The sequence below is a fragment of the Amphiprion ocellaris genome, chromosome 6, assembly GCF_022539595.1.
Source record: "Amphiprion ocellaris isolate individual 3 ecotype Okinawa chromosome 6, ASM2253959v1, whole genome shotgun sequence".
Taxonomy (NCBI): domain Eukaryota; kingdom Metazoa; phylum Chordata; class Actinopteri; family Pomacentridae; genus Amphiprion; species Amphiprion ocellaris.
Window position 1 is genome coordinate 20,383,982 of NC_072771.1, and position 12,754 is coordinate 20,396,735.

The window sequence follows — 12,754 nt, forward strand, 5'->3', positions numbered from 1 at the left end:
TCTTATGACTTTGGAAGGATAGTGGACAAGGGTGAAGCTAGACTGAAAAAAAATTGGTGAAATATCAAAGAATTTACGATTTTTAATAAACTAATAAAGAGCCACAAGTATTTTCAGACAGTGGTAGCATTAATAGCAACAGTTTTGTGTACAATTAACCCAAATTTATGTTATTCATAGAAAACAAAGACAACATACCAATTAAAAAAAAAAGCATAATAATTTTGGAAACAGTAAACTCTATTCATTAAACAAAAACTGCACATGTATAGTCAGTAATCCCTGCTGTTAAGAGTAGCCATTTGATTTGCTTCTGTCCACAGTTACATCTGTTGATAACTCCATAGTTCATTCAGTGTCTTTAGTCATTAACAACTGAGAGCTGGTACAAAGGGATTTAAGAGGCAGCATTACTGTTTTGAATCGCTGGATGTTTAATTCTTCTATTATAATTGAGGCAGGAGCGAGACAGAGGTTATGGTAACTGCTGGAAACCTGTCCCACTTCACAGAAAGGTTAATGAACCTTACAAGTCCTATGGGAGATGGAGTATGCTGTTAATTTGACAAACGTGGGAAATAAATGCTTTTATGCTTTTATTGACGGTGACCAATAGCGGCCTTTGCTGGAATGAAAGGTTTTAGTCTTTTAGGTGCTTTGCTATGAGGCAAAACAATAATGTGGAATGCATTTGTTGGAAGAAACTAAGTACATAATTGTTTGAATAGCAATTTCAGGCCAAAAAGCATCTTCATTATTAATTCCTACTTTTGGGGAACATATACTGTGCAAAATGTACAGTAACCTAATTCATGTTATGAAACAGCTGCCTTTATTCTGAATACATTTGTGGGAATGAGAGAGTTTTAAAAAGCTGTATTTTAAAATCTACATATTTCCACAATCCATTTTATGCACCATTGGTCTGGATTTCATTTTAACAGGGCACCAAGGGTATAATATACTGACAGCTGGAGAGGAACATGTGTAACAGTGTCGATGCTACCCTGAATTAGTCTGTGGGTTTAGATGGAATCATGGCAAAAGGTGGCAATGATACATCTGATTAGGACAGAGGTTTTAGGCACAGGTCCAACTACGTATACAGTGTGCATGATTAAGAGATTAAATGGATAATCCCCTTGACATTCAAAGACACTGACGGAGGCAGAGATCTGGCTTCAGAGTTCCACTGTGGTACAAATCTAACCGGCAGAGTTCTAATACAAAATCCAAGTTCATCAGCTGCTATAAACTTCTACAGTAAAACAAATTTGCGCTAGATGGACAAACTCGACTCAGAAAGGACACAAATCCTTCCAGAAAAACTGAACAATTAAGAGCGGCACCCTACAACAATACATTCAATTTTCAATATATATGTCAGCTACAACGACAACTCCCTTTTTCCAGCAGGTGACATTGTTACTTGACCTCGATTTGTTCAAACTAAAATTTGTCAGAGAATGAATGTTTTTTAATCTGCTGCCCATATGATTAAGAGACAGAATGTCTGAAGAAGTGGTAGAATTTAATGAAATCAGTTTGCGCAAGTATTGTACTTAAATCTAATTTGAGGTCTGTGTATTCAACATGAATATCGGCATTTTATGCTACTTTTGCCATTAAACCTAAGAAGGACATGGTGTAATTTTCTTTCTACTACCTTTATTTTTCAGTGAATGTTAATACATCTTCTAAAATACAATGCATTATTACAGATTAAACCACCAAACAATATGCAAAGTTCTCTGACATGTATATACATCTGAAGGAAACTGTCTTTAATATATACCCATTACAATAATGCAGCAAAATACTTTTTACTATTACATTTCACTGATTATTTCTAATCATACTTTTACATTTTGTTACTTTTACCCAAGTAAAAAATTTGAATGCGGTTTTAATACTAGCAGTTTATAACACTAATCGTTTTCATTCATGTTGGTAGAAAGAGTGCTGTTATCGTTAAAAGAAACCTATGTTGACTGTTTGTAGGAGGACATGAAAAGGAGATAAATTCGAGCATTTTTGAACACTTCATTTTTGCCCCTCATATAAGAAGATTACACAAACATGAGTCCTTTTAAGCGGATTGAACAAACACCCAGCTCTGTCATTTTTCTGGAGAGGACAGTGTCCATTCTTCAGCAGGTGCAATTGCTACAATCAGCAAAGCTCCTTTGAAGCTTAATATTAGTGTTTATTTCTGAGCTGCTGTCTGACTGGCATCAGAGTACGAGCCAAACTAAGACTGTCCTAACCTTATAGACCACTCCAACATATATTCACGAAGCCTGCCCAGGTCTTGTTCTTTTCGATACCCCCTTCTCTGCCGAGCCAACTCACCCTCTCTGCTTCTCACTCTCACTTTCTCCAAGCTATACTATGGGCACTGTTTCCTGTGCCTTTGTGCACAATGTTTGCCAGAGGAACACACAAGAATCCGAGCTCCACAATCCCTCTTAACCTCTGACCTTGGCTTATTGTTACCTGTGAGCAGCACTGTGGCAAACATGTTGTACAAATACTGTACAGCCCTGCAAGCTGTTTGTGTTCTGCAAGTATGGAGGGCAGGGGAGGAGGGAAGGAAGAGAGGGAGCTATTTAATCCCCCCCAAAGGAACTCCCCTCTCAACCCGTATCGTGAACTCGCAGGCAAATCGCGTTGCTGGAAGGCACACCACACACACACTGCTGTCTTTTTAATTTCATCAGCTGAAAGAAATCTATACAGTGCTTTGGAATCCGACTGAGCAGCGGAGAGAAGTGAACTATACAGCACCCTGGAATGTAAACAGGTTTCTCACCAAGTGTAGCATAAAAATACCACATTGTAACAAACCTCTTGGCTATGATAATGGTCAATAGTACAGATCAGAGGTCTTAGTAGATTTTATGGTTGTTAGTCCTACAGCATATCAATAAGAACAAGTTGAACAAATCCAGAGAACAATTCAGAGGAAATGCTGCGATCATACTCAAATTATTCAAGTGTAACATGGATGAAATATTGGCTTCAACTAAATGTATTGTTTTGATGGTGGCTTTTCGCTTGCCATTACAAATAGCATTATCTCCAGAGAATTTTAGGAACGCTGTCATTAAATCCCTTTCTGTCAGCTGCTTGGTTGGGAACAGATATGGGCTGGAATCTGCAAAGAATGGACTCATCCATTGTACAATGTTTGTAATTGTCAGTACTCACAGTATTCACAGAAACAGGCAACACAATATTTGTCTAATATTAGTAAAACAGAGGCAGAGTCTACATTGAAAGATAATTCGCTAATCCTCGGTAACTATCATGTACTCGGTATTGTAATATTTATGTCCGATTCCGGTTGGATTGTTTCTGGCATGTGACTGTATTTGTTCATTATACAATATATATCTTTGAGCTATGCTGCAGTTTTCTACTTTCATAGTTTAGTATAACTTTTGGAATCCAAACAATCATAAACAGTATGCAGAGTTAGACAGGCCACCATAATATCTGCCAACTTTGCATTCATAGCTGTCACACTTAATTATCATGCCAAAATACAAGAAAATACACTGGCTGCAGGAGGTCTTTTGTGAAGTCTTTGTTTTTGTGTACAATTAACTGGCAAGCATGCTATATACTTAAGTATGGGCTATTTTAGGTGAGCATAATTGTTAGTGAGTTGTTTTTATCAGCATGCCTCACTCCCCTTCACTGTACCCTATCAGGAGACACCCCTAAGAGGAAGTGTTTTCCACCGTCGCAGCCCCGGTAACCCCCCACTAACCCTGACATTTGTTCATTTACCCGCCCCTCTCTTCCCCCTTCTGGTTTCCTCGCCCGCTCCTTTCCTCCGTCTCCATGTCTGTCAAAATTGACCACTTTACCGGGGAACAGGTAGGCTGGCTCCATCAGTCCCCCCCACCTGTACCCTGAAACGCTTAAATTCGCACGTGGGGCCGACTGCCAAAGATCCTGCTTTACTGACTGAAGTGGAGGGGGGGTGGGGGGTATGACAAAGACGACAGCTTGTGTGGGGGAACATTGTCTGCGGCTGCGACTAGAAATCTTTTCAGGAAAAACAGGATTTTATACACAATGGTCGTGGGTGTGAAGAAAGGGGGCACATATTAAAAGAAGTGCCTTTATGTGTGCAGAGCTACTGCTTTTTAAACTGCATTCACATGGATAAGGTCCAATCTGTTCTTTTTTTTTCCTACTAGGCTATAGTGTGACAGACTGGATCAAAGAGGGCTTTCCAGGTTGTCCTTGTTTTCTTGAAGAGTAATCGTGATATATTCAGGACAGTGTTCAGGCTAGAAATTAATGCAGCATGCTGACACACAGTAGACCTACTTCCTTAAATAAAATAAAATGTGTAGGAGATGTAATATGATTTTTTTTCTCCCTGAGAAAGAGCCTAAATGCACATGAAAAATCAATAGAAATTTGGGTTCCTCGAAAACACTATTAGGCAACATGCAAAAACTGTAATTTATGGATGATTATTCCCTTGCTGCCCAAACAGCATTCACGATTTCTGACAGGAAACCATAGCAGCTCACGTTCTTCACGCAGTGAAACCTCCTCAATCATTTCACCACAGCAACCACAGCAGGGAGGTCAGTTATTATAGAGATGGCGAGAGGCTTGGTAGGTTATCAGCTACAGTACTATGTGTGTATAAGTACGTGTGCACTTGCGTGCGTGTTTGTTGTATGTGGACGGGGGATGGAGCTGACAACTAAGCGGAGGATTCTTATGTAATTCTCCCTTTAGGTGGCAGAGAACAGTGAGAGCAGCAGCCCACACTGAAGAAGAACCTGTTTGTTAATAAGCTGCAAGTAAGATAAGATCGATATTATTACAGGGTGTTTTTACACAAGACCAGGGGTATCCAGATGTAGAAACACACTAGAGACAAGAAGTGGCAGCAAGCCCAGGTACAAAGGTGGCATGTCACTCCATAAAGCATGGATTTCTGTTCTGTTAGCCGTTTTCCAAGTCCGTCACACAAACATACAAATCAATGGCTGCAGACACATACAGCCATACATGAAGGGAAACAAACTTGAAAAAGGTCATGCAAGAGAAAGCCAAATTCAAGCTAAAAAAAGCTAACAAACATGAGGATCCCAATATGGCTAAGGAGGAGTCTGATGAGGTTTAGTGCAGGAATGACTTCCATAAGCTGAACTCCGTGTATTACCACCTCTGACATTTGTCTGGCTGAAGTTGACAGGATGAGCACATGCTCTAACTGTTAAGCACCTCCAGCTGCGCTCCAATGTTAAGGACTATTGTTGACCTGTACCAAGGGAGGTTTCGGATTGTTCTGAAAAAGATGAATGAACTGCACGCAAACTTTGTCAGGGACAATTCAAACTGCAAACTAAAATACACAATACAATATGCAAGTTTTACACTGATAAATCAGTAGTTTACAGCTTCAGCTTGTGTCCTTCGAACGTAAAGCATTTCTGTAAGTTCTGGCTTAACTCAGTCACGTAAACAGGTGCTCAGTTTAGTCACTTCTCACATATATATTACTGACAACAATCTGTTCATATTCTGTAACACAAAGAACATGTGTTTATCCTGTCAGTTTCAGTTATAACAAAGGATGACAACAGGTGCACCAAGTGGAGTTTAGATTGGATAAAGTTGCTTCATGACTTGAAGCCAGGAGGCACTTTACTGTGTAAAAGTTTGCGAAACCATAAACAAGCAAACTGTTAACCTGGGTTATGAGCATGTTTAGCAACTTTGGAGGGAAAAAAATCACATTAAAAAAGAAAATTGTTCACTTCCTTTGCGCCCACCCCCTTGTCATAAGATATGGATGTCCCGTAAGGTTATTTGTGTTTGCTGGGAAATGAAGTGCTCAACTGGATTAAAAACATACTGCATATGTTTGGAAATCTGTTTCCCTGGGCGTATGAGTGGAGTGAGCGAGCGTGAAGCAGCAGCTTGCGTCTCCTCCAAGAGAGAGGGCAGACACTCTCATCATTAGCTGGGCTACAATGTGCTCCTCTACCTGCTCCAATCTGCACAGCCAGGCTCCACTCTGACGCCAGACAGATGTTCCCAGCACGAGGTGCAAAGTACCGAGAGGGGAAATGAGAGTGAGCAGGAGAGAGGCAGAAGAATGGAAATATTCAGCAGAGTACACAATAAGAGTTTAATTATGAATAATACCAATGGTTCTTTGTTCTCACAATGAAGCTAGCTATGGTTCGCTTGGCCTTTGGGAAATTGTTTTTGGCTTCCATATGGGGGCAGCTGTCTGTCAAAAATAAAAGCTTAAATCATAACATGCCACAGTAGGGATAATTACAGCATAAAGAACAATGCAATTATGTATGTTTATTTGCAATATTGGATAGGTATTTTGCTAAAACAAACTCTAAGACTATTGCAGAGGTTAAAAATGTAATCCTATCATTTGGTGCTGCTCAGATAATAATGATCTGCGACTGAGGCTGTTTTTGCAAAACTTGACATCAACTGTAACTCAAGTCACTTGGTGGTAAATGCAGAAATGTCTCTGTGACAACAGAGGGAAGATGTGCTATACTTGACTCAAGGATAGCTGATTGTTACCTTTATCTTTTTCATAGTCCTGAATAGACCTAAACTAAGCTCATTTATCGTAATAGTAAACAAGTATTGTCCTTGCATCCATAACTTGTAGTTTCTCCAAAGCTGTCCAATTCTACTAAAACAGCCCTATTATGATAGTTGGGACATTTCATCTTTGTAACCAGCCACACAACATTTTCCAACCAAAAATCACTGAGCCTTTTAAGTTTGGGTCCATTAAGGTGAGTGGTTTATTCTATAAAAATGAGACAAAATAACAAAAGTGCTATTTTTTAAGAGCCAAACACTGAATGAAATCCTGAAAGGCATTACACGTCTAATAGTTTGCAGTTAAAGGACATCTTGAGGTGTGGAGCAGATGATCTCTGCAGGCCACAGAATTCACAAACACAAAGCCAGCTGGTCTGATACAGTCACAATACTTCACTGTTTGTATTTGCCTGAGCAGCAGCAGAACACAGGCTCGGTCCCCCTTTGGGAGCTGCTACAACAGAGATAGATGTTAAAGCATGCATATCCCTCATGTACCATAATAATGAGTGTGCTGAACTGTCCAACTGGCCCTAAATTAGTGAGGGAGAGGAAGTTAACAAACATGGGATGGCTTCCAATCCACAGACGCTATTAAAGTGAATCTGGAAGTGAAGGCCTATACTGACTGAACAGGACAAAGGGTGAAAGCCTGAGCAGCTTATGATGGGTCACAAACCTTTTTTTCTTGTTTAAAATATATCTGAACTTGGAGAAAATGCTGCTAGTCCGTTCAATCAAAAAATAACAAAAGGAGAATACTTTAATCCTTTGACTTAAAGCAAGTATAAACAGTATAAATTGCACAACCTTTCAGGGACTCACTGTACAAAAAATTACAGGCCAGAAAATCTGATAATTACCTTGATATTACTTTTGCACACTAATACAGAAAAAGTTAGTTACTTTAGACAACTAACACCTTTGGTGGTGACAAAAACTCAGGAGAGAAACTTCAACATTACTCCATTATCACATCCATAAAAACCTAAGGCTATACATCTCTGTTTAAATGGGATTTTACAGCAATGAACACCTTGGCTTTTCTCAGGATAGGAAAAAGCATTAACTGCAGCACTGCTTTGCAAGTTTATATTGCATCATATTGACTCACTAAGTACCAAAACTATAATGAGAGAATAAGTATTAACAACTAAAAGTAACACCCAGTGCTGTATTTATATAAGCTGACTCTATTCAGATACTAATGATTTGCTTGTTACAGTAATTATTGCTGCAAGACCATACCGGAACATCTGTATTGATTTAGACTCTGGGAGAGCAGAGAGAGGGAGGGAGAGGCTCACAATCTGGAATTCGACTTCGAGAGCAAGACAACAATCTGTTGATGGTTATTTTGGTAATTGTCCATAATTGATGTAAAAACACAGCGTGTGTTGCAGAAGATTCTAAATTACTGTTTCTGTAGCTCGAGGGGTCAATGAAAATGGGCAGTTGCACTAAAAATGCATATACAGCATCTAATAATGTGAGTTCTAAAAGAAACTGGACAGCTGGTGAGAGAAGACAAGACACCCAGCCACACAGTTTGCACTTAATTGCTGGAATAAATTGTTCTTGGCAGTCAAAAGTAATGATGTGATAAGTGATACACAGTTAAATAAAAGATGTGACACCTGACATAAACATAAGAATGATTGTCTTAGACTTGTATATGTATGTTTTTCTGCATGTTTATAAATGTGTGCTGATGCCTGGATGATATTAAGTACAAATATATAGTTAGTTTTCTTATTTATTGTCATGCAGAAACAAGAGCCCAGCCCAGATGGGCTGATAAGACAAAAAAGCCAAAATTCAGTGACTTCATTTGTAGTTAAAACGTAGGTAAGAGAGTGTGACTTTTTGACATGGGTTTTTGAAAGAATAGATATTAATGAAATAATCCAGTTAAAGCAAGAGAACTAAATTCAGTCATAGTCAAAGATCTTCTTTTTACTGTAGCTGTGGTATCAATTTAGATGAACTCGTATTTTGGTAATTTAATTTCTATGTTAGTTATCAGAACAATAGATAAATTTGTTATCCCTCATAAGGAAGACACAAGCTAAATTCAGCTAGGGAAAATTGATACTCCTGAACCTGCTGATGATATGTAAACAAGCTTTGTAGCAATATCTGTCCATTTTGGCTTTGGATTGCATGGAATTCAAGTTTTGGTGTGGCTAAGCTATTTTTACATCCCATATTTAAATGCATAATGTTGTAAAATGATTAATTACATTCATTTTAAGCTAATTACCAACAAATGATACACAAAAATCCTAAGCAGAGAGCAGTTTTTAGGTCTCATCCACGGTCTGAAGATTGGTGATGATTATCCATCTAACTGACTAAAGAAATGAAGGCATCCATTAGAATGTTGTGTCACCTTAAAAATGTTCAGGAAAAGCTGTTATACAATAGCATAACTTTTCACAGATAACATAAAAACGCAAACAAAATGCTCTGTGTTATGTTTGAAGCGCGACACATAAAATCTAGCACACAAAGGTGCAAGTCTTTTCTTTTCTGGGAAGCCATCAAACCTTTCTGGAGAGCCAATTCTAAATTCTAAACTCTGCCTCTCAGAAGCTCTACACTGTAGTTGTGGATGATATTGTATATATAAGAGGCACGAGACAGTATGCAGCAACAAATATCCGGTTCTCAAATGCCTCTTTCAAGAGGGTTTTGGCACAGCTGACACACAGTGAGGAGGTACTCAGCACTGGTTTGATAAGTGAAGAGCTAGCTACATAATGCAGCTCAGAACAAGGTGAGTGATGCATCTACTACACACAGGGAACCGCTGTGTGTCCTTCTTGCGTTACCATTGCTTCTCTAATGAGACTTTGGCTGAACAATCAGCGTAAATCTGTGGTGCTATGCTACTCAGTCCAGGCTGACCTCACTTCACTCTCGGCTGAATTAAGGAAATCTTTTTCTTCATAACTGTGGGTCTGGATAAAGAATACACACTAATTATGGAAACCTCCACAAACTGGGGCAAGACTGCATGACCTTGGACTAATGAATATATATGAAAAGAGTATGGCTGCTGCAGCTCGCACTATTTGACGAGTGAGGATCAAAACACTGATCCATTTGACATTTGAAAGTGTGACCTCTGACTTCGGCGAAAGAAAATTCCCTTTACAAAACAGTCTACTATCAAACACGCTGCCAGAAATAGCCAACGAAATGCAAAGCACGTTATCGTACAGAACTCTTTACCTTACATACAGATGAAACTAAATTACTGAGAATAGCTTAATAATTTCTCAGAATTACTCACTAGTTTAATCTGTTTTTCATTTTTGCTGAATTACAGATGGGCATTCATTCATAAACTGGCCTACACTGCTGTCAAACCACTGCAACCGAAACAAAATCCAATAAATTCGCATGGACACTTGAAAAAACAAAACTGAGATTGTGTGATGTCACCTAGGCACCCTGGTCAATTAAACACCTCCCACTACAGTTGGCATCACTCAAAAGGCTCATTAACCCTTCTGACCAACCACCAGTCACAATCAGAAAAACATCCCGTCACATTGGCCAATCCCTACATGGGCAATGCAGGTCAACACCCACACAAGTGACAGGAAATTGAATTGCTAGAGAGAATGTGGTCTGTCTGAGCACTTGAAAGACATTTGTTTATTCACAGCTGGTCACGCAGCCAGATAGACTTCATGGGCTTAAAAATAAGAAGCAAAGGTGATGCCTAATGCAATTTTATAAAGTGGAAATTACTACTTTTTTGTATATCATTGATGTATGTGAGTGATACGAGGTAAATATTCATAGATCCTTAACAGCGAGCGGGAATGTGGCTGCATAAATTATCTCTTAAGCGCAGCACCAATGAGCTGAATCACAAAATGCTAAATTTATACATATTGTTGGTTTACTAAAATATATATCCCATCCAAACACATCACATTTGAATCTTGGAATTAATGTGGCATTTACTTAGTGTACCACCACGCCTTATGAAACGAAACAGGAGCGGTGATACACTGCCGAAGCGTCTTTGTGTGCTTGTTTTTCAGACCACTAGTCTTAATCTACTGGGTTGATCTCCTGGTTCCCGGGGGATTAAAAAATGTCTGCAAACCTCAAAATATTTGAGGCAATCAACAACTCAACATGCATTTGGCGTTAGAATGCAAGAATGTGAAAACACACAAACGAATGGATAAAAAGGAGTGAAATATGAAGAGAAATAAGGGGATCGGAGCCGTGCCCATTTCGGGGGTGTAAAATATGGAGAAGTGTGGATCATTGGGGGAGCTGCTCTGCCTGGGGGAACAGATGAAGGGAGGACACTCTGCCAAGATCTCTCCACTGAAGGGGGAGCTGAGGGACTGGAGCTCTATGGGAGAAAGAGTGTGCGCCTCGCATGCTGCTCTCCTCAATCTCAGTCTCACACGCCTGCATTGACACGTCCCAGGCTCTCTGCAGCAGAGGGAAATTGCTGCTGACAGGGCCTTGCAAACTTTCACAGCCATTTAGAAAGACTTACTCCCACACTTTTGTCACAGGCATTTATTGCACAAGATACATGATATGAAAAATTAACATTTTTCAAACTTGGCATCCTTTTTTTCACCAAGTTAGGCTTAAAAACCATTCATAATTTTTCAGCCTCACGATCGGCCCCAGTGCAGATGTAAACACAAGACATGCCAAGTGAGACCCCGAGATTATGAAAATGCACAATTTTCAAGAAAAAAAACAACCAAACACTACTTCATAAATTTGTACCGTATGAGTTTCTAATCCAATCACAAATACTGGCCGTGTCACCATCACCCAAACACATGGGTATTTTTTTTAAAGTGAGAGCAAAGGTTACTGCAGACTTACTGTACCTGTATGTTCACGACCAACCAGTGCCTCCAGTAAGCAGATGTTGGTTTGGTGCGACTTGGAGCATCCGGATCAACCATCACCAGGACATACTTCTTCTGCAAGGAAATTCATACATTATTACATTTCACAAGTGTACTTACCACAGTACCACACACATTGTGATTGGCCCAGAGGTAGTTCAGTAACAGCGGTACCTGATCCCTTTCGCTTTCTAAATGCAGACACGTGCTGTTTGTACATGACGTTGCCCAAGGCTCGACAGTCATGTCTGCAGTAAACAATACTTAGTTTAAATACTTCAAAACAGATTTACTTTACTTTCTTAGCTTTAACTTATTCTACCTTGTGCTGTGTGAATTTTACCCTACTCATAAAATTTGTGTCTTGTTTTTCATGTAGCTACAGAGAGCTCAAGAAGCCAGATGGATGGGTTTTCCTCTTATCAGCCTGACACATGATCATAGAGGAGTCTGAATTCATCTGTCAGGGCTAAAATGTTAAAGTATAAAGAAAATGATCTACAAAGAAAATAATATACATGACAATATATACCTTAGCTGTGTTAATCACAAAGTTATTCTTACAGCAAGCATGCTCCGTCCCTTCCTTTTTATTCCTTAAACTTAATATCATTACTGTGACATCAACAAAATGACAACGTTTTGGATCTGATACCAAATCCTCTCGTTAACATATTCACAGTAACTTTCTGCCACTTACCAAGTATCTTTATACCCCTCAATCTGTCAATGGATAAAGTGAGAGAAAAAGCATCTTAACTAACACTTGATCACAGTTATTGGACATTGACTTGGCGGCTTAATTGCCGGAAAATCTTCATTCTGTCTGTCCCTAAAAGTTAGAGAATTATGAGAGCAGATTGAATTATTGCGAGAGCACATTTGTCATCCCTGGGCCGGTGCCCAAAATCTGCCAGACCATATGATGGGCTTTTTTTATTTTGTTCACTTCCTCTACAAACAGAGACATTAATCAAAGCTGCTTCAATCCACAATGTCCTCTTACTGTATATGTACTTTCATTTGAAGCAAGACCATAATGATATCAGCTTTAACACATATAAAACAGATGCAGCGTTTCTTACATTCTCACACCGACTGCCAAATAACACTGTCGGCGGAGCGGTTAAACATTTTTGAAGAATCAATGCCTCCATGTAAACATAAACCTTGCATTGCTGTTTGTTGTGTCCTATCTAAACATTCTTATAGGCCTCTGAAAATTATCC

At 39.2% G+C, this 12,754-nt stretch overlaps 1 protein-coding gene across 2 annotated transcripts in view; it reads right to left on the minus strand.

Annotated features, from left to right (window-relative positions):
• The window catches only part of LOC111578650 (phosphatidylethanolamine-binding protein 4), a 54,505-nt gene that overhangs the window by 20,168 nt on the left and 21,583 nt on the right, over positions 1-12,754 (minus strand). For both annotated transcript variants that reach the window (XM_023285559.3, XM_055011247.1), the window contains exon 4: positions 11,505-11,600. In XM_023285559.3, the coding sequence (XP_023141327.2) occupies positions 11,505-11,600 (96 nt within the window). The remainder of the gene's footprint in view (positions 1-11,504; positions 11,601-12,754) is intronic.